The sequence below is a fragment of the Schistocerca americana genome, chromosome 8 (assembly GCF_021461395.2).
Source record: "Schistocerca americana isolate TAMUIC-IGC-003095 chromosome 8, iqSchAmer2.1, whole genome shotgun sequence".
NCBI lineage: Eukaryota > Metazoa > Arthropoda > Insecta > Orthoptera > Acrididae > Schistocerca > Schistocerca americana.
The window spans coordinates 37,870,845-37,897,742 of record NC_060126.1 but is presented as its reverse complement, the minus strand read 5'-3'; the positions used below and the strand labels follow the sequence as shown (position 1 = coordinate 37,897,742).

General features: G+C 38.6%; 1 protein-coding gene across 2 annotated transcripts in view; it reads right to left on the bottom strand.

The window, feature by feature from the left end:
• LOC124544823 (bleomycin hydrolase) overlaps positions 1 to 26,898 on the bottom strand; it is a 101,481-nt gene that overhangs the window by 29,403 nt on the left and 45,180 nt on the right. For both annotated transcript variants that reach the window (XM_047123517.1, XM_047123516.1), the window contains exons 4-6: positions 22,780 to 22,872; positions 13,119 to 13,256; positions 4,107 to 4,355 (exon numbers count right to left, since the gene is read on the bottom strand). In XM_047123517.1, coding sequence (XP_046979473.1) covers positions 4,107 to 4,355; positions 13,119 to 13,256; positions 22,780 to 22,872 — 480 coding nt within the window. The remainder of the gene's footprint in view (positions 1 to 4,106; positions 4,356 to 13,118; positions 13,257 to 22,779; positions 22,873 to 26,898) is intronic.

Genomic DNA, 26,898 nt, shown 5'->3' with positions numbered 1-26,898 from the left:
CTTTTGTAAATAAAGGATGTTAATATTTTGCAATCATGATGTATTAAACTGAATCTGAGAGTGTTTCGTCTGTATCATATACAGGGTGAGGCAGCTAAGTCATAACACCCCTTGTATCTCCCCAACCGTAACAGATACAAAGATGCTGTTTGGACAGTGAATTGCAGGGAAAGGGGCTACTTGAATACATCACATTTCATGTTTGTGCTGTTTTTTATTACAGAGATATGAGGCCATCGTTGGTTTTTTAAAATGGAATCCTATGTTGAATTTTAGCATAACATGATGGGCTTAAAAAGACGGTGTCAAATATGTGTATATCATAATATTTAGGCGAATAGTTTTTGAGACACAGATATGTTTCCATATTGTATTCATGCTTTGAAGCGGCGTTGTCCAATGCGACCTTTCCTGTTGACCACTGAGGAACCTAACAGGGAAGGCCTTGTTTTCCTGCTTCTTGATAGCACCACAAGGTGATGAACGAGGTAACTGGAGAGAAGCATATAAATGTGCTGCTGGGGTAATGAGACATCAAATTTCCGTCACAGTTTCTTGGGGCAGACATGTACACCAACAAAGAAAAGTTAGACATGCTTCTAGTGTATGGTGAAAGCAGAAGAAATGCTGTTAGAGCAATAAAGCGATATGGAGAGCTGTATCCCGATCGTGAGCGTCCTACGCGCCAGCTTTTTGCATGTATTTGCACGAAACTACCTGAATCAGGAACATGGAATGCCATACAGAGGACAAGGCAGAAAACTGCAACTGGTGAGGTACATGAAGAGGGCATTCTAGCGTTGGCGCATAACGACCCTACTGTTTCGTCGCAACGTATCGGCCTCAGAATGCGGTATAAGTCAGAGAAGTATTCTACGCATATTGCACCGGCATAGATTTCACCCATTTCACCACTCATTACATCAAGCACCCTCCAGTGTGGATTTTGAACGGCAGCAGGAATTTCGTCGGTTTGCTCTGCAGTGCCTACAAGATGATCCAATGTTTTTTCAACGGCTGCATTTTACTGATGAAGCGACTTTCACCAACCACGGTAATGTGAATTTTCATAATATGCATTACTGGTCAATAGAGTACCCTCATTGGCTTTGACAGGTAGAAAATCAACAACCGTGGAGTGGTAACGTGTGGTACGGCATTGTTGGGAATGTCATTGTGGGGCCGTACGTCATTACGGGTATACTAAATGACAATAACTATGCACAGTTCCTGTGAAACGTTCTGCCCATTTTGCTGGAAGAGGTACCACTAACTACGTGTCAGTGCATGTGGTTCCAATATGACAGCTGTCCTGCTCCCTCTTCTCGTGTGGGTACAGAGCTGTTAAATGAAAAGTTCCCAGATTGTTGGATAGGATGACTAGCTGAAGTGAAGTGGCCAGCCCGGTCTCCTGACTTGACCCCTCTCGATTTTCTTCTGTGGGGAGCAATCAAACAAAGTGTATGCTCAAATACCAACTACGCCAGACGATATGAAGCAATGTTCCATCGAAGCGTGCGCAGATATCTCACGTGACACCCTCGCAGCCGTTCACAAATCATTTGAACGGCGACTACAAATGTGCATTGCAGCAGAGGGGAAGCATTTTGAGCATTAGCTTCAGTCAAGTTTTGTATAATGCACAGTACGTATTTCACATCTTTGTGCGTATTTGCTTCGCATTGTCATCAATAGTAAATATTTTCAAATAAAAAACAAATATGTACAAAATAATTGTGAATAGGGGCCTCCTCATTTACATTTGTATTTCTGTTACTTAAAAATGTATTAACATCTTGTAGTATTTTAATACTGTATGTTATCTACTATTTTGGTATCACAGTTGTCAAATACCTGAATAATATTTGTGCAACATCATCAGGTAATTTTTGCGCAAAATATCGCAGTATGTATTACTATTGTCAGCTAAATGGGCATGTTTGTGTAAGGACGGACTCACATTGTTCACCATGTACTCTACACAACAGGAAAGGTCATTTGACAACGCTGCTTTGAAGGACGAACACGATATGAGAACATATCTGTGTCTCAAAAACTATTCGCCTAAATATTATAATATACACATATTTAAAACTGTCTTTTTAAGCCCATCATGTTATGCTAAAATTTAAGATAGGGTTCCATTTTAAAAAACCAAAGATGGCCTCATATCTCTGTAATAAAAAATAGCACAAACATGAAATGTGATGTATTCAAGTAGCCCCTGTCCCTACAATTCACTGTCCAAACGGCATCTTTGTATCTATTATAGTTGGGGAGATACAAGGGGTGTTATGATTCACATCTCCCATTTTATCTTCATTTACTTCATCTTTCCTTTCTATAACTTTCAAGTGCATTTCCTTTGTATCACCCTTCTATATATTGAGTTTTCCCTTTTTGTTTTGTATATATGTCTTGCCATTTGAGCTCCTGATATTGATTCAGCCACTTATCTTATTGTTAAAGGTCTCTTTCCTATAGGTGGCAAATATCTTTTCCCCTTCACATACATTATTCTGCAGCCCTATATTTGTCTTCTAGCCATTCTTGCTTAGTCCTTTTGCACTTTCTGTCAATCTCATTTTTTAAGATGTATATTCCCTTTTGCCATCTGCTGTATTTTTATATTTTCTCCTTTTTCCAATTAAATTCAATGTCTCCTCTGTTATCCAAAGATTTCAACTTGCCTTGTCATTTTACTTATTTAATTCTCTGCTACTAACTTCACCATCCCCCCCCCCCCCCTCCCCTTCGCCCCAACAAAGCAGGAAGTGCGAAGATAGAAGACATCCCCTGTACGCACATCAACTAGTGGTGGCAAGACTTAAATCTAGGAAAGACTTCCTAAAAGTTGAATGTCCACTAAACGAAAGTCAATCCACATCCAGAGAATCAATGTGGAAACAGAAATTGGATAAAGGCAGCCTGAAAAGTTGGAACATTAAAGGAAAACTTCCTGCTGGATCAGAATTGGAATGGAGAGTCTGGAAGAGCCTACATAGACTTAGGTGTCAAATGGGAAGATCAAAGGAGAACCTGTTCAAGTGGGGACACATCAGAGAACAGTCCTGCCAATGTGGAGGAAAACAAATAATGACACACCTTTTGACCTGTCCATCCTTGCTGGCCCCCTGCACTTTCCAAGACCTGTGGTTGGCCAACAACACTGCAGTGAAGTGTGCCAAACACTGGAGAGAGATATGAGCCTTGCTATAGACAATAATGACGACTTATGATATGGGAATATCATGAATGTATAACTATTATTTAGTTGTATTTGTAACCTAGTATATATAGCCTATTCATTAATTACAGATGTAGCTCAGACATGATTAAATAAATAAATATAAATCTATACTCTGCAAATCACCGTACGGTGCACAGCAGGTGGGTACATCCCATTGTACCAATTATTAGAGTTTCTTCCTGTTCCAGTCATGTATGGATCGTGAGGAGAATGATTGTTTGAATGCGTCTGCACATGCAGTAATTATTCTAATCTTATCCTCACAATCCCTACATGAGCAATATGTAGGGGGCTGTAATATATCCCTAGACTAATCATTTAAAGCTGGTTCTTGAAACTTTGCTAACAGTCTTTCTCGGGATAGTTTACATCTGTCTTCAAGAGTCCGCCAGTTCAGTTTCTTCAGTATCTCTGTGACACTCTCCCATTGATTAAACAACTCTGTGACCATTTGTGCTGCCCTTCTCTGTATACATTCAATATCCTGTTAGTCCTATCTGGTATGGGTCCCACACAATTGAGCAATATTCCAGAACCAGACACAAGTGTAATTTGTATGCAACCTCTTTTGTAGACTGATAGCACTTCCCCCGTATTCTACCAATAAACCGAAATCTACCTCCTGGTTTACCCACGATTGAACCTATGTGATAATTCTATTTCATATCCCTTCTTATGTGGTTCCAATGCTATGCAGCATTTTAGCTGCCACTGAAAGATGCTAGATGTAAAATATGAAATGCACATGTAACTATATTATGCTTCAGTGCATGCTTGTTACTTGTGAATCTGTCACTAACTCAATACAAAAACTTGAATAAACATTTACATAACACATCTAAAGATTACAACATACCTTATCATCTACATTGAAGTGTGGTTTAACATGCTTGATGTAGAAATCAAGGGGTGTTATTGGGCCAATAGAGCTATAATTCTTTGACTTGTCATAATATTCCCATGTGAATGTTTCAGATGGGATGCCCAGGCAAATACCAACAATACGGTACACCTCCTCCATCTGGTTCTCTATACACTCATTGATTGCAGTATCATTAGCACCCTTACTAATCAAATCACGCAGCACCTTTGTGTACTCTCTCAACTGAAAATAAACAAAAGAAAGCCTTTCCTGAGAATTACCTCCAATGCAAATACATACACAGCTTCAAATGGCAAGGTTATTTGATGAAAATACACTTTTTCAGATGTTTAAGGTTTAGAACATAAATTTAATGGATCAAACACATGACTGTCAGTCTTACTAATACGTGGAAACATTTTAATATTAACCTATAGTGAAATTTCACTGTTAATGAGTATTATGACATAAATCTACATTAATGAAATAATAACTTTTCAGTTTTTGAAAATATAATGTAACTGGATAGATAAGAAAATCTACTTATCAAGTGGCAGCAGGGAACGCACACATATAAAGGTCAATGAAAATTGCAAGCTTTCAGAGCCAGTGGCTCCTTCTGCTGACAGAAAGGTTGAAGGGTGAGGACGAGCCATGAAGATAAAGGGCTGCTGAGATTTCGGAAATGGGGAGAGATTGGAAAAGTCAGCCAAACACCAGATCAGAGGAGACTAACCAGATGGGATGAGAAAGAGAAACTGAATCAGTTTTTCCTTCTCACCACCCGATTAGTCTCCCCTGACCAGGAGTTCTGCACAAATTTCCACACTCCTCCCATTTCCTAAACCTCACCAGTCTTTTTTCTTCCTCCCTTTTCCTTCCCCTTCAAACGTTCTGCCAGGAGGAGGAGCCACTGGCTCCAAAAGCTTGCAGATTTCCTTAACTTTTATATGTATGTGTTCTCTTGTCGCCAATTGGTGAGTAGATTTTTTTACAGAAAAAGACCTTTCTTTAGCTTCCAAAACAAGATACTCCTTCAGAAAGTTAAGTTAACTGAAAATCTACAAATTAACAACAGACATGAATTTTTCATGTAACACACAGAATTTAAATTATTTTCACAAAAAGGAAATATATAATTTATTTTAAATCATGACCAGTATTTTCATGATTGGCAAATGCTACAATCCGACAGCCAAAAATTCTGAAGAAAGAATACTGAATTCCGTTTCTATGTAGTGCTGTGCAAAATATTTCTATGCAGTCCTGTGACAAACTTCTGTAGGTTATTAGACATTTAGAATTGTGCATGTCATATATCCCCCCCACGAACCATGGACCTTGCCGTTGGTGGGGAGGCTTGCGTGCCTCAGTGATACAGATGGCCGTATCGTAGGTGCAACCACAACAGAGGGGTATCTGTTGAGAGGCCAGACAAACATGTGGTTCCTGAAGAGGGGCAGCAGCCTTTTCAGTAGTTGCAGGGGCAACAGTCTGGATGACTGACTGATCTGGCCTTGTAACATTAACCAAAACGGCCTTGCTGTGCTGGTACTGCGAACGGCTGAAAGCAAGGGGAAACTAGAGCCGTAATTTCTCCCGAGGACATGCAGCTTTTCTGTATGATTAAATGATGATGGCGTCCTCTTGGGTAAAATATTCCGGAGGTAAAATAGTCCCCCATTCGGATCTCCGGGCGGGGACTACTCAAGAGGACGTCGTTATCAGGAGAAAGAAAACTGGCATTCTACGGATCGGAGTGTGGAATGTCAGATCCCTTAATCGGGCAGGTAGGTTAGAAAATTTAAAAAGGGAAATGGATAGGTTAAAGTTAGATACAGTGGGAATTAGTGAAGTTCGGTGGCAGGAGGAACAAGACTTTTGGTCAGGTGATTACAGGGTTATAAATACAAAATCAAATAGGGGTAATGCAGGAGTAGGTTTAATAATGAATAAAAAAATAGGAGTGCGGGTTAGCTACTACAAACAGCATAGTGAACGCATTATTGTGGCCAAGATATACACAAAGCCCATGCCTACTACAGTAGTACAAGTTTATATGCCAACTAGCTCTGCAGATGATGAAGAAATTGATGAAATGTATGACGAGATAAAAGAAATTATTCAGGTAGTGAAGGGAGACGAAAATTTAATAGTCATGGGTGACTGGAATTCGTCAGTAGGAAAAGGGAGAGAAGGAAACATAGTAGGTGAATATGGATTGGGGGGAAGATATGAAAGGGGAAGCCGCCTTGTAGAATTTTGCACAGAGTATCACTTAATCATAGCTAACACTTGGTTCAAGAATCATAAAAGAAGGTTGTATACCTGGAAGAATCCTGGAGATACTAAAAGGTATCAGATAGATTATATAATGGTAAGACAGAGATTTAGGAACCAGGTTTTAAATTGTAAGACATTTCCAGGGGCAGATGTGGATTCTGACCACAATCTATTGGTTATAAACTGCAGATTGAAACTGAAGAAACTGCAAAAAGGTGGGAATTTAAGGAGATGGGACCTGGATAAACTGAAAGAACCAGAGGTTGTAGAGAGTTTCAGGGAGAGCATAAGGGAACAATTGACAGGAATGGGGGAAATAAATACAGTAGAAGAAGAATGGGTAGCTCTGAGGGATGAAGCAGTGAAGGTAGCAGAGGATCAAGTAGGTAAAAAGACGAGGGCTAATAGAAATCCTTGGGTAACAGAAGAAATACTGAATTTAATTGATGAAAGGAGAAAATATAAAAATGCAGTAAATGAAGCAGGCAAAAAGGAATACAAACGTCTCAAAAATGAGATCGACAGGAAGTGCAAAATGGCTAAGCAGGAATGGCTAGAGGACAAATGTAAGGATGTAGAGGCTTGTCTCACTAGGGGTAAGATAGGTACTGCCTACAGGAAAATTAAAGAGACCTTTGGAGAGAAGAGAACCACTTGTATGAATATCAAGAGCTCATATGGCAACCCAGTTCTAAGCAAAGAAGGGAAGGCAGAAAGGTGGAAGGAGTATATAGAGGGTTTATACAAGGGCGATGTACTTGAGGACAATATTATGGAAATGGAAGAGGATGTAGATGAAGATGAAATGGGAGATACGGTACTGCGTGAAGAGTTTGACAGAGCACTGAAAGACCTGAGTCAAAACAAGGCCCCGGGAGTAGACAACATTCCATTAGAACTACTGATGGCCTTGGGAGAGCCAGTCATGACAAAACTCTACCATCTGGTGAGCAAGATGTATGAGACAGGCGAAATACCCACAGACTTCAAGAAGAATATAATAATTCCAATCCCAAAGAAAGCAGGTGTTGACAGATGTGAAGATTACCGAACTATCAGTTTAATAAGTCACAGCTGCAAAATACTAACGCGAATTCTTTACAGACGAATGGAAAAACTGGTAGAAGCGGACCTCGGGGAAGAACAGTTTGGATTCCGTAGAAATGTTGGAACACGTGAGGCAATACTAACCTTACGACTTATCTTAGAAGAAAGATTAAGGAAAGGCAAACGTATGTTTCTATCATTTGTAGACTTAGAGAAAGCTGTTGACAACGTTAACTGGAATACTCTCTTTCAAATTCTGAAGGTGGCAGGGGTAAAATACAGAGAGGGAAGGCTATTTACAATTTGTACAGAAACCAGATGGCAGTTATAAGAGTCGAGGGGCATGAAAGGGAAGCAGTGGTTGTGAAAGGAGTGAGACAGGGTTGTAGCCTCTCCCCGATGTTATTCAATCTGTATATTGAGCAAGCAGTAAAGGAAACAAAAGAAAAATTCAGAGTAGGTATTAAAATTCATGGAGAAGAAGTAAAACCTTTGAGGTTCGCCGATGACATTGTAATTCTGTCAGAGACAGCAAAGGACCTGGAAGAGCAGTTGAACGGAATGGACAGTGTCTTGAAAGGAGGATATAAGATGAACATCAACAAAAGCAAAACGAGGATAATGGAATGTAGTCAAATTAAATCAGGTGATGCTGAGGGGATTAGATTAGGAAATGAGACACTTAAAGTAGTAAAGGAGTTTTGCTATTTAGGGAGTAAAATAACTGATGATGGTCGAAGTAGACAGGATATAAAATGTAGACTGGCAATGGCAAGGAAATAGTTTCTGAAGAAGAGAAATTTGTTAACATCGAGTATATATTTAAGTGTCAGGAAGTCGTTTCTGAAAGTATTTGTATGGAGTGTAGCCATGTATGGAAGTGAAACATGGACGATAACCAGTTTGGACAAGAAGAGAATAGAAGCTTTCGAAATGTGGTGCTACAGAAGAATGCTGAAGATAAGGTGGGTAGGTCACGTAACTAATGAGGAGGTATTGAATAGGATTGGGGAGAAGAGAAGTTTGTGGCGCAACTCGACTAGAAGAAGGGATCGGTTGGTAGGACATGTTTTGAGGCATCAAGGGATCACAAATTTAGCATTGGAGGGCAGCATGGAGGGTAAAAATCGTAGAGGGAGACCAAGAGATCAATACACTAAGCAGATTCAGAAGGATGTAGGTTGCAGTAGGTACTGGGAGATGAAGAAGCTTGCACAGGATAGAGTAGCATGGAGAGCTGCATCAAACCAGTCTCAGGACTGAAGACCACGACAACAACAACATGTCATGTATAAGGGGCGTTCAAAAATAAATGAGCCAGATGCATGATTACAGATACCAGTACCTGTATGTTAGAAGTATTGACCCTGGCTGTTGAGACACTTGTCCCACTGTGACACAAGGCAGTGAACGACTTTCTCATAAAATTCCTGGGGATGCAATGTTAACCAGTACCACACCTACTGCTGGACATCGCCGTCTGAAGTGTATCGTTTGCCCGTATACTGAAGTTCTTCTTTGACCAAGGTGGCCCCCTTCTGATTCACTTCCTGCAGCATGGGACTACAGTGAATGCCCAGCGTTACTTGCAAACCTTGACCACCCTTCGCCGAGCGATCAAATCAAAACGACCAGACAATCTAACCCGTGGGGTCATTCTGATCCACGACAATGCAAAGCCTCATACAGCCAACACAGTCGCGGCACTCCTGCAGAAATTCAAATAGCACGTTCTCGGCCACCCTCCAAACAGTCCGGACGTCTCTCCCTGTGATTATGCCATTTTTGGTCCCTTTAAAAAGGCTCTGAGGGGCAAACGATTCGTCTCTGATGACGACATCTAGCTGTACGTGTGGATTGGTTAACATCGCAGCCCCGGGAATTTTATGAAACAGCCATTCACCGCCTTGTGTTGCAGTGGGACAAGTGTCTCAACAGCCAGAGTCAATACTTCTAACATACAGGTACTGGTTTCTGTATTTATGCGTCTGGCTCATTTCTTTTTGAACACCCCTTGTATATACTGTCATGTAATAGAAAGAAATTTTTTAAACAATGGAAACTTCAGGTTTGAATATCTACTCGCCGTAAAGACAACCTGTGAAGTTGCAAACAGCCACAATAAAAAGACTGTTACAAATGACAGATTTTTGGCCAAATCCTCCTTCAGCAAAGAAAACAAACACACATTCACACAAGCAAGCACACCTCATACACACATGACCACTAAAACTGGCAGCTCCAATCAATTCCGGTCTGAGCTGCCAGCGATAGCAATCATGTATGCACGAGCTGTGTTTGCTTGCACGTGTGTGTGTGTGTGTGTGTGTGTGTGTGTGTGTGTGTGTTTTCTTTGCTGAAGAAGGCTTTGGCCAAAAGCTATAATCTGTAACAGTCTTTTTGTTGTGCCTGTCTGCGACTCAACGGCTTGTCTTTATGGTGAGTAGCAGTCCATCCTTTTCCTAATATTGAAGAAATTTTTTAAGTTACAGTTTTATGTCTACACATTTTTTGTGTCTATTACTAATAAATCTACTACAAAATACCTTATTTTTTCTCATTTACAGCTTAGAAAATATAGTCCTCGTCATTTGTAAAATAATAATAATAATAATAATAATAAGTCCTTTCTGGTTCTGCCTTGCTCTGAACCCACTATCCAACATGCTAAATAATACAAATTATGGATACAATATTACTGGAACATACCCACACAAAATCACACATCTGCTATACATGGATGATCTAAAACAACTGGCAGCAACAAATCAACAACTCAACCAATTACTAAAGATAACAGAAGTATTCAGCAATGATATAAATATGGCTTTTGGAACAGACAAATGTAAGAAAAATAGCATAGTCAAGGGAAAACACACTAAACAAGAAGATTACATATTGGATAACCACAGCGACTGCATAGAAGCGATGGAAAAAACAGATGCCTATAAATATCTAGGATACAGACAAAAAATAGGAATAGATAATACAAATATTAAAGAACTAAAAGAAAAAATATAGACAAAGACTAACAAAAATACTGAAAACAGAATTGACAGCAAGAAACAAGACAAAAGCTATAAATACTTACGCTATACCAATATTGACCTACTCATCTGGAGTAGTGAAATGGAGTAACACAGACCTAGAAGCACTCAATACACTTACACGATCACAATGCCACAAATATAGAATACATCACATACATTCAGCAACTGAAAGATTCACATTAAGCAGAAAGGAAGGAGGAAGGGGATTTATCGACATAAAAAACCTACATTATGGACAGGTAGACAATTTAAGAAAATTCTTTCTTGGACGAGCAAAATACACAAAGCAATCACTCATATAAATACATCGGCTACACCACTGCTATTTCATAACCACTTCTACAACCCTTTAGATCACATAACATCAACAGATACGAAGAAAGTAAATTGGAAAAAGAAAACACTACATGGCAAGCACCCATATCATCTAACACAGCCACACATCGATCAAGACGCATCCAACGCATGGCTAAGAAAAGGCAATATATACAGTGAGACGGAAGGATTCATGATTGCAATACAGGATCAAACAATAAACACCAGATATTACAGCAAGCATATTATTAAAGATCCCAATATCACAACGGATAAATGCAGACTTTGCAAACAACAAATAGAAACAGTAGATCACATCACAAGCGGATGTACAATACTAGCAAATACAGAATACCCCAGAAGACATGACAATGTAGCAAAAATAATACATCAACAGCTTGCCTTACAACATAAACTTATAAAACAACACATTCCCACATACAAGTATGCACCACAAAATGTACTGGAGAACGATGAATACAAATTATACTGGAACAGAACCATTATAACAGATAAAACACCACCACATAACAAACCTGACATCATACTCACCAATAAAAAGAAGAAATTAACACGACTAATCGAAATATCCATACCCAATACAACAAATATACAGAAGAAAACAGGAGAAAAAAATTGAAAAATACATCCAACTGGCTGAGGAAGTCAAGGACATGTGGCATCAGGATAAAGTTGACATTATACCAATTATAGTATCAACTACAGGAGTCATACCACACAATATCCACCAGTACATGAATGCAATACAGCTACATCCAAATTTATAAATACAACTACAGAAATCCGTAATTATTGATACATGTTCAATTACCCGAAAGTTCCTAAATGCTATATAACACATACCATACAGTTAAAAGGAAGTCACGCTTGATCACGGTCCGCGTCACTTTCCATTTTTGACCAGACATAACGTCTGAGAAAAGAAAGAAATAATAATACTGATTATGTCAGCTCTGTATTTGCCAGCCACCTTAGAGGCCATTTTCACTCCCTCTTAGCACATTTACAAAAGATGAGTGGGGGAGATCAGTTGCCCACTTGGGAACATATTGAATTTCACTCATTTTATTGTGGTGAAAGAAGTATAACACTCATTTTCAAGTTTCGGAGTTTGCCGCTGAGTTAATGTTGTCACTTTCCTTTGATAATATTCAATAACTACCACAGCTGGCTTCATCAGTGTTAAGTGCAAATTTTGTTGCTTGTTACAAACTTTACACTTAGATTGAGATGCTGCAGAAATTCATAAAGTTAGCCAACCCAGGTAGCCAAACTACAAATGTTCTAGCCTCAAAATGCACCATGTATAAATTGATAACTATACTCCGATTAAAATTACTTTGTGACTGACATTTCAGCTAGTCGAGTGGTAGGGACCAACCAATAGTAGTACTTTGTCGAGCGCCATGTGCTTGCTGTGTTGCCTGTTGTGAAGGTGCCCGCAGAGCATCATCACATGTGGCTGCCTGCATACTGGCAACACTGCCCCAAGCCACTGCAGAAGTCTGTCAATCACACAGTAATTTTAATTGGTGTATACTAGTGATAAAAGGTTCTCAGTTGTCACCCTATCAGTTAATTCATAATATTTACCATCAAAAATGAAAATGAAACAAAGACAATTTCCACAGAGAAAGGGAGCATTTTTACAACTCATTACTCTGATAGCTATGTAGTGAAGAAATGCCTTAGCGTTAAGATTTTCCTGCCATCAGCTTTACTTACATGATCATTCCATTTCACAACTATACAATGATTACAACCAGGTATTACATATGTTGACAGATTCCAATAGCAACTCGGTGATATTGCAGTCACAGGATACTAATTTTCTGGGTTAACAAAGTCTACAGTTTTACATTTCTGTATACTTAAAACAAGTTGCCAATATTTAAACTATTTTTAATCTCATCAAGATCTACTGAATGTATATGCACTTTTTCTTACTTCATTATAGATAACTGCATAATTTGCAAGAAGTTTGAGGTTACTATTAACATTATCTGCAAGATCATTCATGTACAATATGAACAGCAAGGGTTCAATACACTTCTCGAGGGCAAACCTGAAGTTACTTCTACTTCTGCCAAAAAAATTCCAGACACTTAAATACATTGCATGAAAGGTCAATCAGCATAGTCAGGCTAGAACTCAGAATGTAGTCTTCGTAATACATTTAGTAGTCAAACAAATGGAATAAAATAAAATGTTATAAAATATTCACTTTGTCAATTTATTACATAATCTGTCAATGACAGCAGAAACTACTAATCGATTCAGCATTCATTACCTTACTCTTCAGGATATTATTCATTCGTGAACTCGATTCACAGCTATAAGACTCAGGAAAGCACTTCTTTGGCATCAGTCCATGTTTGTTTACGAGACTGCAGAACATGTCCCACTGACCCCCATCAGTTGCTGGGTCCTACAAACATAATATTCTGATTTGAAATGCAGAATTTTAGAAATACCAGACTTTAAAAATTTCATGATATTACAAACTATATGAAACCCTGCAATTTACTTGCTGGAGTAAGTACAAGAGTACAGCAGAAAAGTCAACAGAATTAGAAGTGGAAATGCTAGTGAAATATATTTTTGTAGCCAGTTACCATGATGTGTTGTTAGAACTTTTTCAGCTGCTGTGTATTGTGTATATTTTTATTCAATGTTTTTCCTTTAAAGTGCTAGTTGGGGGGTGGGGGTGGGGCGTGGAGGAAAATTCAGAATTTATACCTGCATTTTGTCAACTTTGTAAAATCTCTCAAGTGTGCCTAGAACTCAATAAAGCGCTGGCAGGTCGATAGACACACAAACAAACACAAACATACACACAAAATTCAAGCTTTCGCAACAAACTGTTGCCTCATCAGGAAAGAGGGAAGGAGAGGGGAAGACGAAAGGAAGTGGGTTTTAAGGGAGAGAGTAAGGAGTCATTCCAATCCCGGGAGCGGAAAGACTTACCTTAGGGGGAAAAAAGGACAGGTATACACTCGCACACACGCACATATCCATCCACACATACAGACACAAGCAGACATATTTAAAGACAAAGAGTTTGGGCAGAGATGTCAGTCGAGGCAGAAGTGTAGAGGCAAAGAAGTTGTTGAAAGACAGGTGAGGTATGAGTGGCGGCAACTTGAAATTAGCGGAGATTGAGGCCTGGCGGATGACGAGAAGAGAGGATATACTGAAGGGCAAGTTCCCATCTCCGGAGTTCGGATAGGTTGGTGTTGGTGGGAAGTATCCAGATAACCCGGATGGTGTAACACTGTGCCAAGATGTGCTGGCTGTGCACCAAGGCATGTTTAGCCACAGGGTGATCCTCATTACCAACAAACACTGTCTGCCTGTGTCCATTCATGCGAATGGACAGTTTGTTGCTGGTCATTCCCACATAGAATGCATCACAGTGTAGGCAGGTCAGTTGGTAAATCACGTGGGTGCTTTCACACGTGGCTCTGCCTTTGATCGTGTACACCTTCCGGGTTACAGGACTGGAGTAGGTGGTGGTGGGAGGGTGCATGGGACAGGTTTTGCATCGGGGGCGGTTACAAGGATAGGAGCCAGAGGGTAGGAATGTTTCCTTCTATTATATAGAACTCAATAAATGATTATATGACAATCATGTTAATGGAAATGGAATACCAAGTCAAAAGAAAAATCTATTTGATCACGTCAACACAAAAATTTTAAATTGCCTGTAATAAAATCATAGGGAATTGCTTTTGCATTTAACAGAATAAGTTAGATACCAATGTTTCAATGACCTGCAGGTAATGCCAAATTATTTGTAGAGTCATAAAAACATGAAGTCCATTTTGTAACATACCACACAACAGAAAACTCAAAAAATGATCGTGTGGCACTGATGGCTGGGAGGCCCCATCCGGGGCCCACTGCAAACACGTTACCACTCTGCTAAGCAGGCGGACGATCCAAAACAAAGTTCAAGGGAAAAAAAGAGATGATACAGTGTATACAATCAACACTGGGAGCAATACACTGTCTCTCATACAAAGACAATTTCCACAGAGAAAGAGAGCATTTTTACAACTCATTACCCTGATAGCTGTGTAGTGAAGAAATGCCTTAGCGTTAAGATCTTCCTTTTAGCCTCCCTTAGTATAGTCAGCTGGTGGCAGCATTAATGGCCTCTCGCCGCACAGCTCAAAAGAAATGCTTCATTGTCAACTCGGGTGAAAGTAAACGAATATTGCCACAGGCTGCTACAATGCATTCCTGCACTTTGGTAAACTCGCACACTGGCTTGGCTGAAGCTGCCTTACATTTGAAGGACGAGTACAGTTTAAAAACAAGATCCCTTCCCTATTTGTGGAACACTTCACAACTTCTGGGTGTTTCAGCTATTATGAAAAAAAAAAAAGCGCAGAATACACAGAGATCAATAAATTGTAGTTTTGTGCACATAAAACATGATAGAATGCTCAAATGTGACAGATGTTTGCACAGTAAAGAAACTGACTGAGCACTGACAGGCTACCTGCCCAGCTGTTTACAGCGCATCCCTGGCCCAGAGGCCATAAATGCGAATGCTGACTATAGTGTGGAACTGGTTAACCAATTTATCATAATGTTTCTGAATGTCAAACAGTGCCAATTTATAAAAATAATCAACTACCTTTCCAAAATAAGACACAAAGTATCTGAAATTAAACAGGAGCAGAAAAGGAGAGAAGTAAAGAGTGGGTGTGTTGGTGGAATAGAAGGCTCCAGTGCTGGAGTGGTAGCAGGGAAGGGACAGGTGGGTGAAGGATAGTGACTAAAGATTTGAGGCCAGGAGGATTACGGGAAAGTAGGATATATTGCAAGGGAGAGATGCCACCTGCGCAGTTCAGAAAAGCTGGTGTTGATGGAACGGGTGCAGATGGCACTGGCTGAAAAGTAGTCACTGAAATGAAGAACACTGAGTTGGGCAGCGTGCTCAGCAACTGGGTAGTCCAGCTGTCTCACGGCCACAGTTTGTCGATGGCCATTCAATGCGGACAGCTTGTTGGTTGTCACGTCTACATAGAACGCAGCACAGTGGTTGCAGCTTAGCTTGTAGATCACACGACTGGTTTCACAGGTAGTCCTGCCATAGATTGTGTAGGTGATGCTTTTGACCGGATTGGAGTAGGTTGCAGTGAGAGGATGTATGAGACAGGTCTTCTATCTCACGAATGTGAACCGTGGGGCAAAGGGGGTTAGGAGCATGGGTTGAGCAGGGATGGATGAGAATACTGTGGAGGTTTGGTGGGGTGGGAGATTACCACTATGTGAAGGGTGAGTGGGATAGTACATAGGACATCCCTCATTTCAGGCCACGACGAGAGGTAGTCCAAATCCTGGTGGAGATTGTGATTCAGTTGCTACAGTCCTGGGGGGTACTGAGTCACGAAGGGAATGCTCCTCTGTGGCCGGTCAGAGAGACTTTGGGACGTGGTGGGTGACTGGAGAGATAGGGCATGGGAGATCTGTTTCTGTACAAGGTTGTTTCGTATAGACATTGACCACAAAGAAATAGAAAAACAATACACAGCTTTTGAAACAGTATACAAACATGTCTGGCTGCTGATTTCAAGAACAACTGCTTCATGCATTTGTATTCACAAATGTTTTGATCGCATTTAGTAGATGTATTACACTTAAACTGTTTCGACTCTCGTGAGTTGTCAACAGCAGTTAACCAGTTTTCACTCTAATGAGTTGCCATCAAAACTAAAACTCTGGAAAAGGCCAACACTGTAAAATTACTATTAAATGCAGACAGTAGTAAAAATATTAAAAAGATGAGAGAAAGTTTTCAATATTTTTATAATTGTTTACATTTGATAGGAATTTTAATTAATATGCAATATCTGTGAGGAACTACAACTACTTTCTCAATAACTACAGTGACACCTTATGGGTATTACACCTGCTTCCGTTTGCCACCAAGCAGTAAATGAACACCACCACTTCCAGCTTTCCCTGCATCTATATCCCATTCTCGTCCATCACGTCAAATCACACCTGCCACTAAGGGATGATAATACGATATATGCTTCTTTAATGCATCCTAGAATTCAAATTAAAAGTTGTGTAACTGCAAATGTGGAAGCTTTTTTCCAATGGATAAAATGAACATTTCATGTTCAAATGCAAGTATCATTAACATAACACAAAAACGGAATAACATTGCTATGGACGGAGCTTATATAGTACACATTTCTGCCACTCGGCATTTGTAGTGCAGCTCACTGCCAGTTCAGTGCCACCTGTGTTGCTGACCTGGCTTGTTCTGTTCACCTGGAGTGACTGTTTTTGCTAACACTGTTTTGTTCATGTTTCATTTTTTATGACAGCAAGTTTAAGTGAACAACATGCAGCTGTGAAATTTTTCTACTCAGGTAAAAATGCTGCTGAAACTGTTTTATTGTTGAAAACTGCTTACCAAGATGACACTACGGGAAAATCTCAAATGTACAAGTGGTTTGCTTGATTTAAAAATGGCGACATGCTGAGTGATGACAAACCTTGTTCTGGGCATCCATCAACTGCTAAAATTCATGAAAATATTGAAAAATTTGAGAGCTTGTGCTCACAGATCTTTTATTTTGAAAGTTTAAGAAGATTGCACAACAGTGTTCATTTGTGGCAGAAAGGAGACTTGTTCTTTTTCCACCGTGACAATGCTCCTGCACACACAGCCATCTCTGTTAGACAGTTTTTGGCTAAAAATGACATAGTTCTGCTGCCCCAAGTATCTTACTCGCCTGACCTGGCTCCATGCAACTTTTTCTTATTTCCACTCATGAAAGGACACATATTCGACAACAATGAAAGGAAAAAAAAAAAGGGACGAGCTCTTGGCCATTGCTAAACATGATTACAAAAAACGTTTTGAACATTGGAAACAGCCAGAGGGACAAATGTGCTAGTTGTAATGGAAAGAATTTTGAAGAGGATAGGGTGTCTTGTAAACAATTTGAAAATATATAGCTTTTAAAAAATAATTGCGGATCAATCCATATGAAGTGGACCAGTGACCATTTTTAATATTTTAATTTTTTTATATGTGATTGCCCTGTATTTGATAAGTTAAAAATAGTTTTTTAAAATAATTTATCTTGTACCTTTACTGGCTGGCAGCCATTTTTATTTGTAGGCATGCGACGATTTTTCAGTCTGGAGACATTAGTGAAAATTTGAATATCTCTGCACTGGGTTAAGTTACAACATTGCAATTGACATGCTTGTTTTTAGAAAAGTGTCCTCTACAACATTGTCTATTACACAAAATACCCTAAATTCAAAAATAACCAGACAAAATGACCTCCAAAGTTTGGTATCCAAATTTTCAAAAACCCACTTTTTAGGCCCAAAAATAACAAACAAGGAGTGATTTGTGATAGACTATTTTTTCCTATAATTAGATATCATACACTACTAGCCTCATATAGAGCAAGAACACTTACAAATGTTTCCTGAATTTTTTATGAGTTTTTGAAATTTGAAATTTTTTATTTTTTGTTAATTTGGGGTTAGATATCTCAGGTGGGACTGAATATAAAAATATGATTTTTGCACAGTTTGTACACCTATATGATAGCAACATACTGTAAAAATTTCAACACTGATATGTGACTGTGAACAAAGATATGAATTTTTGAAAATGAGGAAACAATTCACATCACTCCAGAACGGATCTTATGGCTGTTGCCTATTTAAATGGTTTACTGTTTCATTGTAATAACATTTAATTTAATTAGTAAACACTATCACCCAATATTCATTTAGTTTATTTATTTTTAATAATGCGATATTAAACAACAGGAGCTTTCACTTTTGTTCTATGGTAATAAAAATGACCATTTATGTCTAGGTTTATTGTCAACAAAGAAGAACATTATTGCTGGCTACCGCACTGTAGAAGTACATTATTGCTGGGTGTTATGTGCTTTGTTCTGTGTGTAATTTGTAATTAGTTTTGAGAGATTAACTGGAATGTAATAACATGGGTGAACAGTGCTCTGTTGGACAGATAGCAAGTGAGGTGTGTCACAAAACAGTTTACGGTTCAGTTTCAAAAAACTTGAAAAATGTCAATGACTTTGATGAAGTTAGACAAACTGTTTAAAGTTCGAGTAAGTTCTTCTGTAACACCAGTGTGCGAGTATCATGAGAAGAAATATATTCTGAAGAACAACCATGTTTTTGGAAGAAAGTTCTGTGATTCACTTTAAGTTCATAAAAAGCCTATTATTAAAGGTTTGAGGGAAATAAAACTTGAACATTTGTCCTTGCCATGTGAGAGTGAAACAGATTCCCAAGTGAAATGTAATGTGATGTGATTCCTGGAAATTCCCTGTGCCCAAATTGTTACTCAAAAATATTTGTTGTGAATCCAGAACCAGAATCATGTAAAGTTGTTAATGACATTTATATTCCTAATGAGGAAGCTATTAGCATATTGGATTTTGCTTGTTCTAAGTTATATGTATCTCCTGCTTCAAAAATAATAAAATTAAGTAGCAAAGAAAGAAAAGCAGCTATTGAAAATAAGGTACAACAAATTTCAGACAAAATTAGAAAAGACTTGGAATCATGCTTTAATAATACAGATACCAACATTATTTCTAAAGAAGAAGAAAACTTACCACCAGCATCATCTGACACTGACTATTTGAGCTTAATAGAGAAATTAAATATTAAATGTGACACCTAAAGAGAAAAAAATTAAAATTTTAAGTTTGCTCCCTGACTCATGGTCAAGAGAAAAAAATAGTTCATGACTTCAACATTTCTCATCGTTTGGTTAAATTAACCAGAAAATTAGTGAAAGAGCAAGGCATTCTTCCAGTTTTAGGAAAGGAGAAAGGGGTAGGTATAAGTGAAGAAACAATTAAAAAGATCCAGTAGTTTTTTGAAGATGATGAAAACAGTAGAATGTGCCTAGGTTGCAAAGATGGCAAAGGAGTTGTTATAAATGGAGTTAAAGTAACAAGGCAGAAACAACTAGTGCTGTCAAATTTAAATGAACTTTATGTAGCTTTCAAAAATTCAAAAATTCTCACCCTGAATGCACAATTGGAAGGTCAAAATTTTGTGGCCTCCACCCTAAATGATGTATTTTGACTGGATTCTCTAGAACACACTCCCTATGTGTTTATTTATATCATCAAAATGTCAAACTGGTTATTGCAGGTGCAAAACTCAGTGACCTTAACTACAAAGAGTTACTAGATTTAATGGTCTGTGACACTAACAGTTTGACTGCATTATGAGTTTATGTAAGAAATGCCCTGGTAAGAAAACTGTTATTGAATTGTTTCACGAATATGATGAGGAAATGCCAGATAGCATTACCTTCAAACAATGGGTCACAACTGACAGGGCAGAAATGATAACAGTGGTTAAATCTCAGGAAGAGTACTTGGGATCTTTAGCTGATAACTTACAAAAACTCAAAAGTCACCACTATGTTTCTAAAATCCAATAAGTTTTTGAAGGACATAAAAGCACAACTTCATGAAACTGAATGCATAGAGATAGCTTATTTTGCAGAAAATTTTACATTTGTGATTCAGGGTGCAATACAATGGTACCACTGGGTCAATGACCAGGCAACAGTGCATCCATTTATTCTCTACTTGGAAAATGAGAAAGATGAATGTTGCAGTTCTTCAATTTGCATTTTAAGTGACTACTTGGAGCACAACACTTTGGTTGTACATGTGCTTCAAAAGTATGTAATAAATTACATAAAAGAAAATTTTCCCAAGGTTGAGAAGCTGATATACTTTCCAGATGGATGTGGTAGTCAGTATAAGAACAAAAAGAATTTTTCAAATATGTGCAACCACAAAGTAGACTTTGGGTTGGAGGCTGAATGGCACTTTTTTGCATCTTGCCATGGCAAAAATGTATGTGATGGAGTAGGAGGTACAACAAAACTTGAAGTAAATAAAGGCAGCCCACAAAGACCAACCACAAACGAAATTCTCGGAGTACAGGACATGTATGTCTTTTGCAAGGATAATATTAAAGGCATTACCTATTTTCTTATAAAGAAAGTAGAAGTGGTTTTGCATATGAAAACACTTCAAACCAGATTTGAAAATTGTACAGCAATAAATGGTACAAGGCATTTCCACAAATTCCTTGCCATTGCAAAAAACTTAGTTCGATGCTATGTAACATCGGAAACCGAAATTTACGAGGAACATTGGGTCAGTAAAATTACATCTCTGTCTTTAACGTTGAATGACGTAGTGGCATGTGTGTATGATGGACAGTGGTGGCTTGCAGAGGCTGAAAGAATAAGATTGAAAAACAATGATGTTTTTGTGTATTTTTACCACCCTGCTGGCCCAAGAACATCATTCAAGAAATCTACTAGTGAAAAAGTTTGGGTACCAATAAAATATGTTTTAAGGAGACTTTCAGTGCTTGAACTTACCACAGCAATTGGGAGGTCTTATTCTATATCACAGAAGCAGTCTAAAGAAATAAGTGTTCATAACATTCAACACCAGGTTTCGGAAAAGCTGCAACTCAAGGGATGTTAATTGAAAATATTTGTTTTAAGTATGTCAAAATAATATAATTGTTAATTTCAGTGATGTTTACACTTTTTGTATATAATTCAGTACCTTACTTTAATAATAATTGATTATATCCCGCCAATATCACACATGAATAGGCAACAGCCATAAGGTCAGTTGTAATGTGAATTATCTCCTCATTTTCAAAAATTCATATCTTTGTTCACAGTCAGATACCAACGTTGAAATTTTTACAGTACGTTGCTATCATATAAGTGTACAAATTGTTCAAAAATCATATTTTTATGTTCAGTCCCACCTGAGATACCTAACCGCAAACTTCACAAAAAATGAAAATTTTCAAATTTCAAAAATTCATAAAAAATTAAAGAAACATTTGTAAGTGTTCTTGCTCTATATGAGGCTAGTGGTGTATGATATCTAACTATAGAAAATTAGACTCTCGTAAATCACTCCTTGTTCGTTATTTTTGAGCCTAAAAAGTAGATTTTTGAAAATTTGGATACCAAACTTTGGAGGTCATTTTGAGTGGTTATTTTTGAATTTAGCGTAATTTGTGTAATAGACAATGTTGTAGAAGACACTTTTCTATAAACAATCATGTCAGTTGCAATGTTGTAACTTAACCCAGAGCAGAGATATTCATATTTTTGCTAACGTCTCTACACTGAAACATCGTCGCTCGCTTACAAATGAAAATGGCCACCATTCAGTAAAGCTGAAAGGTGAACTTCTCAATTATAGAGTAATCACAAATAAAAAAATTAAAATATTTAAAAATGGTGAAGCAACCAACTAAATTTTTATTGGACCACTTCATTTGGATTGACCCTTCCATTTTTTTTTTCGATATCCTCTCATACTTTGTACGGGGTGTTCAAAAAGTCTCTCTGCAGTGCCGTATGATTGTTCGCCTGCCTGGGCTACTTCCCTTCAAGTGGAGGACACTTTCAACATTTAATGTGAAAATTTGTAAGTAAAAATGAATATTCAATAAATTAATAACCTGTATTTCACTGAGTCTCATTTTGGTATATTCACTGCGGCATACGGCATGCGTGGTTAACAATCATACGGCACTGCGGAGGCACTTTTTGAACACCCCATATATTTTGTTTATCTTGTCTGACTTTTTTACTTTTTGTTTATTACACCTAACAACTATATCATTCATTAACTGAAGCAGAAATAACAAACCAAAAAGGCGCTGTAGTCCTTGACAATAGAATTGCAATTCTGACTAAAACAGTACAATAAAATAATGTGACTGGCAACTGCACATTATTAATGAAAGAATTCCCAACCTGCAAGTTATAGTCACAGACAACCCTTAAAGAAATGATTGTTAATAATGTAAACAGTACAGATAACTGAAATTTATCTTAAGGGTAAACTTACAGAAAGTAAGAAATGGACTAGTCGGCCAGTCACTTCTTCTCCACGGCGTGCTGTTTCCACCATATTGTACAGAAAAAAGTTACATCGCTCAATCTGTAGAAAGCAAAAGGAGAATGACATTTGTAACAATATACATCATAAAATCCAATCTAGAATGGAAATATGGAAATGGAGATATGGTTAACTTTCATACAAATATAATCATTTCCACTGCCAGCTACTTATTCACAAACAAAAGCGAAAAACTTCAGTAATAAAGCAATAATCATGAGCACCTACTTATGGTGTGAGAAAACTGATCTCCACAAACACAAAGAGCTAAAGATACACAAGTTCCACCTTTTGGAATTAACCATTTCTTTCCTGTAATAAACAGTCACATGTAAAAAGGTAACAATACACTTGATTTACCTGACTATAATACGAAGCTGCCCCTTTTTTTAAGAGCCTCCTTAATAAATTTTTATTTTTAACATATTCTGACTAATCAAAATTACAAACTGTTTAATTGTTATAAAGTGTCTCACTCAAAAAGCTAACATTGTACCTATCTAAACTTATGTCATTTACTGGTTGTCTACATTTCAGCAATACAAAGAAAAATAAAACAAAATTAAATGGTTTACATTAATATTTTTCTTCATCTCCTTTATTAATTACTATCTATCCAACTAGTCCCTGGTGATACCAATTCTAATCACCACCACCACCACCACCACCACCACCACAGCTACTTGTATCATCATCTTCATTTGTAAGCATACCGCCGTTTCCTCCCATTTTATGTCATCTTCTGAGCCACTCATAGCAGTGGATGTGCAACACTTTCTGAATCTTTTCATTACAGATTCAGTTAAGATTATGCCCCAGATAGAAAGGATCCAATAGCCCAGCACAGATATCAAGGATTTCTCTATCAGAAAGCCATAGAAGGCGAGGCATAAAAGGTCTATTCACAACAACATCCATTACGTGAAGTTGTGAGGTCTTGTCACCAGGACTTATTACCAGGTAATATTGTTCTTTATCAGAGCCTTAACTTCCTGGATAAGGTGTCCCTGAAAGCCTCAATCACCAGCATTCTTCTTCTTTTAAGAAAAAACCCTGGTATTCTGTTCCAAATAACCTTCAACTAATCAAGAATTGGGTCGTTCGTCACCTATTCCTTTTCTTGGCATGTAACAATATGCCCTGATGCAGCTTTTTTCTTGGTATGGTTTTCTAGGGAAGAATTACGTAAGCAAACTGAATGACAACAATACATTGTACTCTCCAGTCTCATAACAGCTGACTCGGCAGAAATCATACCACTTCGGGTTAACTCCGCTGAGTACCCTGAAAACAAGTACTGCTGTAGAGCTGCAGCAGCAGCAGCAGCAGCAGCAGCAGTTTTAGCATCACAGTTGGCGTTTCTGTCCCATTTGTTGTGCCTCTTTAAAAGTGTTCTCGGTGAAGATATTTTTGTTAGAATTAATTTATCTTGTGTAGAAACATATATTAGTTTTGCGTATTTCCTCAGTTTTAATGTCCGTACATTTCCAACTGTAATTAGATGCAGGTGAACTGCAGTTTACGCAGGGGAGAATTTTGCACAAAGCCAACGTGTGCTCAATACATTCCTTCAGTTAGCAGCATGATGATTCATTTGCAGTTTTCTCATTATTCCCCTCCTCACATTTGTCCTAGTGCTCAGCCGAGCTGGTGCCACGGTTCCCCCTCCCACCCTTCCAAATTCTCCAAATTAAATCTGCATATGATCTCAGCTGCTAAAGCTTCATCTTTAAGACAACCCCTATATTAAGCTATTACACAACACTGACCTCAGTTTAATTTGTGAGTGTAAGATGACCCTGTATTTTACAATTTTGACAAATTTTTGAAAAAGCCTTATCTTATAGTGAAAAAGCCTCAAACGCAACAAAGACAACTGTGTATCAACAGATAGTAGAGGAGAATAGCTGACTAGGAGACACAGACCAGAACTTGTGACTAACAGGCACAAAAAATGTGCATAAAAGGAACATTCGACTTTTCAGACATGAGGATTTGTACCTTTATTTAATTTATTGTAATATTAATATGGCATGGAAAGATCTGGTGATTTAAGATGGAAGGTAACAACTCACCGAACAGTAAAAGTGCCAAATCACTGCCAAATACACATGAAAGAATGAAAACTTAACTACCTTTCGAACAAATCCTTTTTCGAGCTAGAATAAACCTCCACATACACAGGCAAGTCGCCGACCTCCCCCCCCCCACACACACACACAAAATGATGCCAAGACTGCAGTTTGACAGGTAGTCTGGAGTGAGGGGTTGTGTCATGTTGGGTGGGGAGCAGGAGGGACTGTAAGTGAAAGTAGCTTACAGAAAGGATACAGGAGGAGCATGAGATAGCAATGGGACACATGGGCATTAGAGCCAAAGAGTTTCCACAGCATACAATGATGAGGGAGCGGGTATTGGGAGGTAGAGACAGAACATTTGGGAAAAGGGTGTTTATGTAGGACATTTGTGGAGCTTGGGGCCAGAAGGATTACAGGAATGCAGGATGTGTTGTAAAGATAACTCAACTATGTAGTTCAAAAAAGCAGGTGCTGGGGATAAGGACCCAGATCGCATGGGTTACGAAGCAACCACTGAAATAGAATGTATTGTGACCAGCACTGTGTGGTCAACTCTGTTTTCAAGTACAGTTTGGCAGTGGCATTATTGTTGTACTTGCTTTAGGGCGCAAAATGGCTGAGGTCATAAGCACCCATGTCACAACTTTTAAATGGTCAATTACCGGAGGAAGTTAAAATCAATAATACTTAAGAGCCTAATCAATTGGAGTAGAGGGATTGTTAAAAATGACTGCTTCCCCTTTGAAGAGAAGGCTCAAATGAATAAAAAGTAAAATGCGATTACAGCTCGTGCTGCATCTGTTAACATATCTGATAATTCAGATGGCAAACATACATTAAAATGTAAACAGTTATACAGTCGACACTGGGTCAGAAAATGGCATACCGTCAGTGGTTGGTTGCAGTAAGCACAGAGTGGTGTGCGATCTCCACTTAAAATTGATGGTGACTGACACAGCAATGCCCAATACACAGTCAAGCTTAAAGTATCTCCTCACGACAAGAGGAGCGAGAGGATGTTGTCCACGCCACCGGGATCTGTTTAATTTCCCAGAGTCCATGCCCATAAAGAGAAGACCAGTATTCACACCAACAGGACACAATGTTCTTACATGCTGCAACGCATCTGGAGGAACAGAACAGCTAAAAGACCTAGATAGTCTTGCTGCAGCCTTGGCAGCAGCATCAGCAGCTTCATTCCCCGACACTCCGACATTACCATGGACCCACATGAACGTCATATTGGCTCAACCATCAGTGAACAAGTGCAGACATTCCTGGATTCGTTGTACGAATGGGTGGTATGTGTATAGTACACAGAGGTTCTGGAGGGCACTAAATGAATCAGAATACAATACACAATTGAGAAGTCTGTGTCAGATGTACTGGGTGTCCTGATAGAGGGTGGAAAGCTCTGCAGTAAAACTCGAGCACTGGTCTGGAAGCTGGTATCTATAATGTTTGTTGCCAATGACAAAGGTACACTAAACACCATGGTTGATCTTAGAACAATCAGTGTAGATGAAGGTGCTGTCTCCAAGTTGCCTGCAAAATTCAAGAGCCTTACAGCTATAGGCTGAATCTAGGGTAGTGTCCTTGGGAAGTGAACTAGTCCAAGGTAAACACAGAACTCCGCATGAAGCCGAGGTGGCAGAGGGCTCTCATCCATTGGGAACATGTTAGGTAATGTAACATTAAGTTTCCGAAGTAGGATATGAAAGGAAACTCTGGGAGACAAAAAAGAAGTTGTGCTTACCCCATATTGGCTATCAAGGGAAACATCTCAACAAAAAAGGTGCATAGGATGGATAGTTGGGCATAAAAGAGAGACAACCTGCATATCTGCTGAGGAGAGCATCACGTCTGTACGACAGTAGTAGTTTTGCAGTGTCTGCACAGTGACTCATAACTGAGATAATGTAGAAAACTCCAGTGGCCAAATGTATGCCTTGATGGTGGAATGTGTCGACATAGCATAAAATAGATGGCT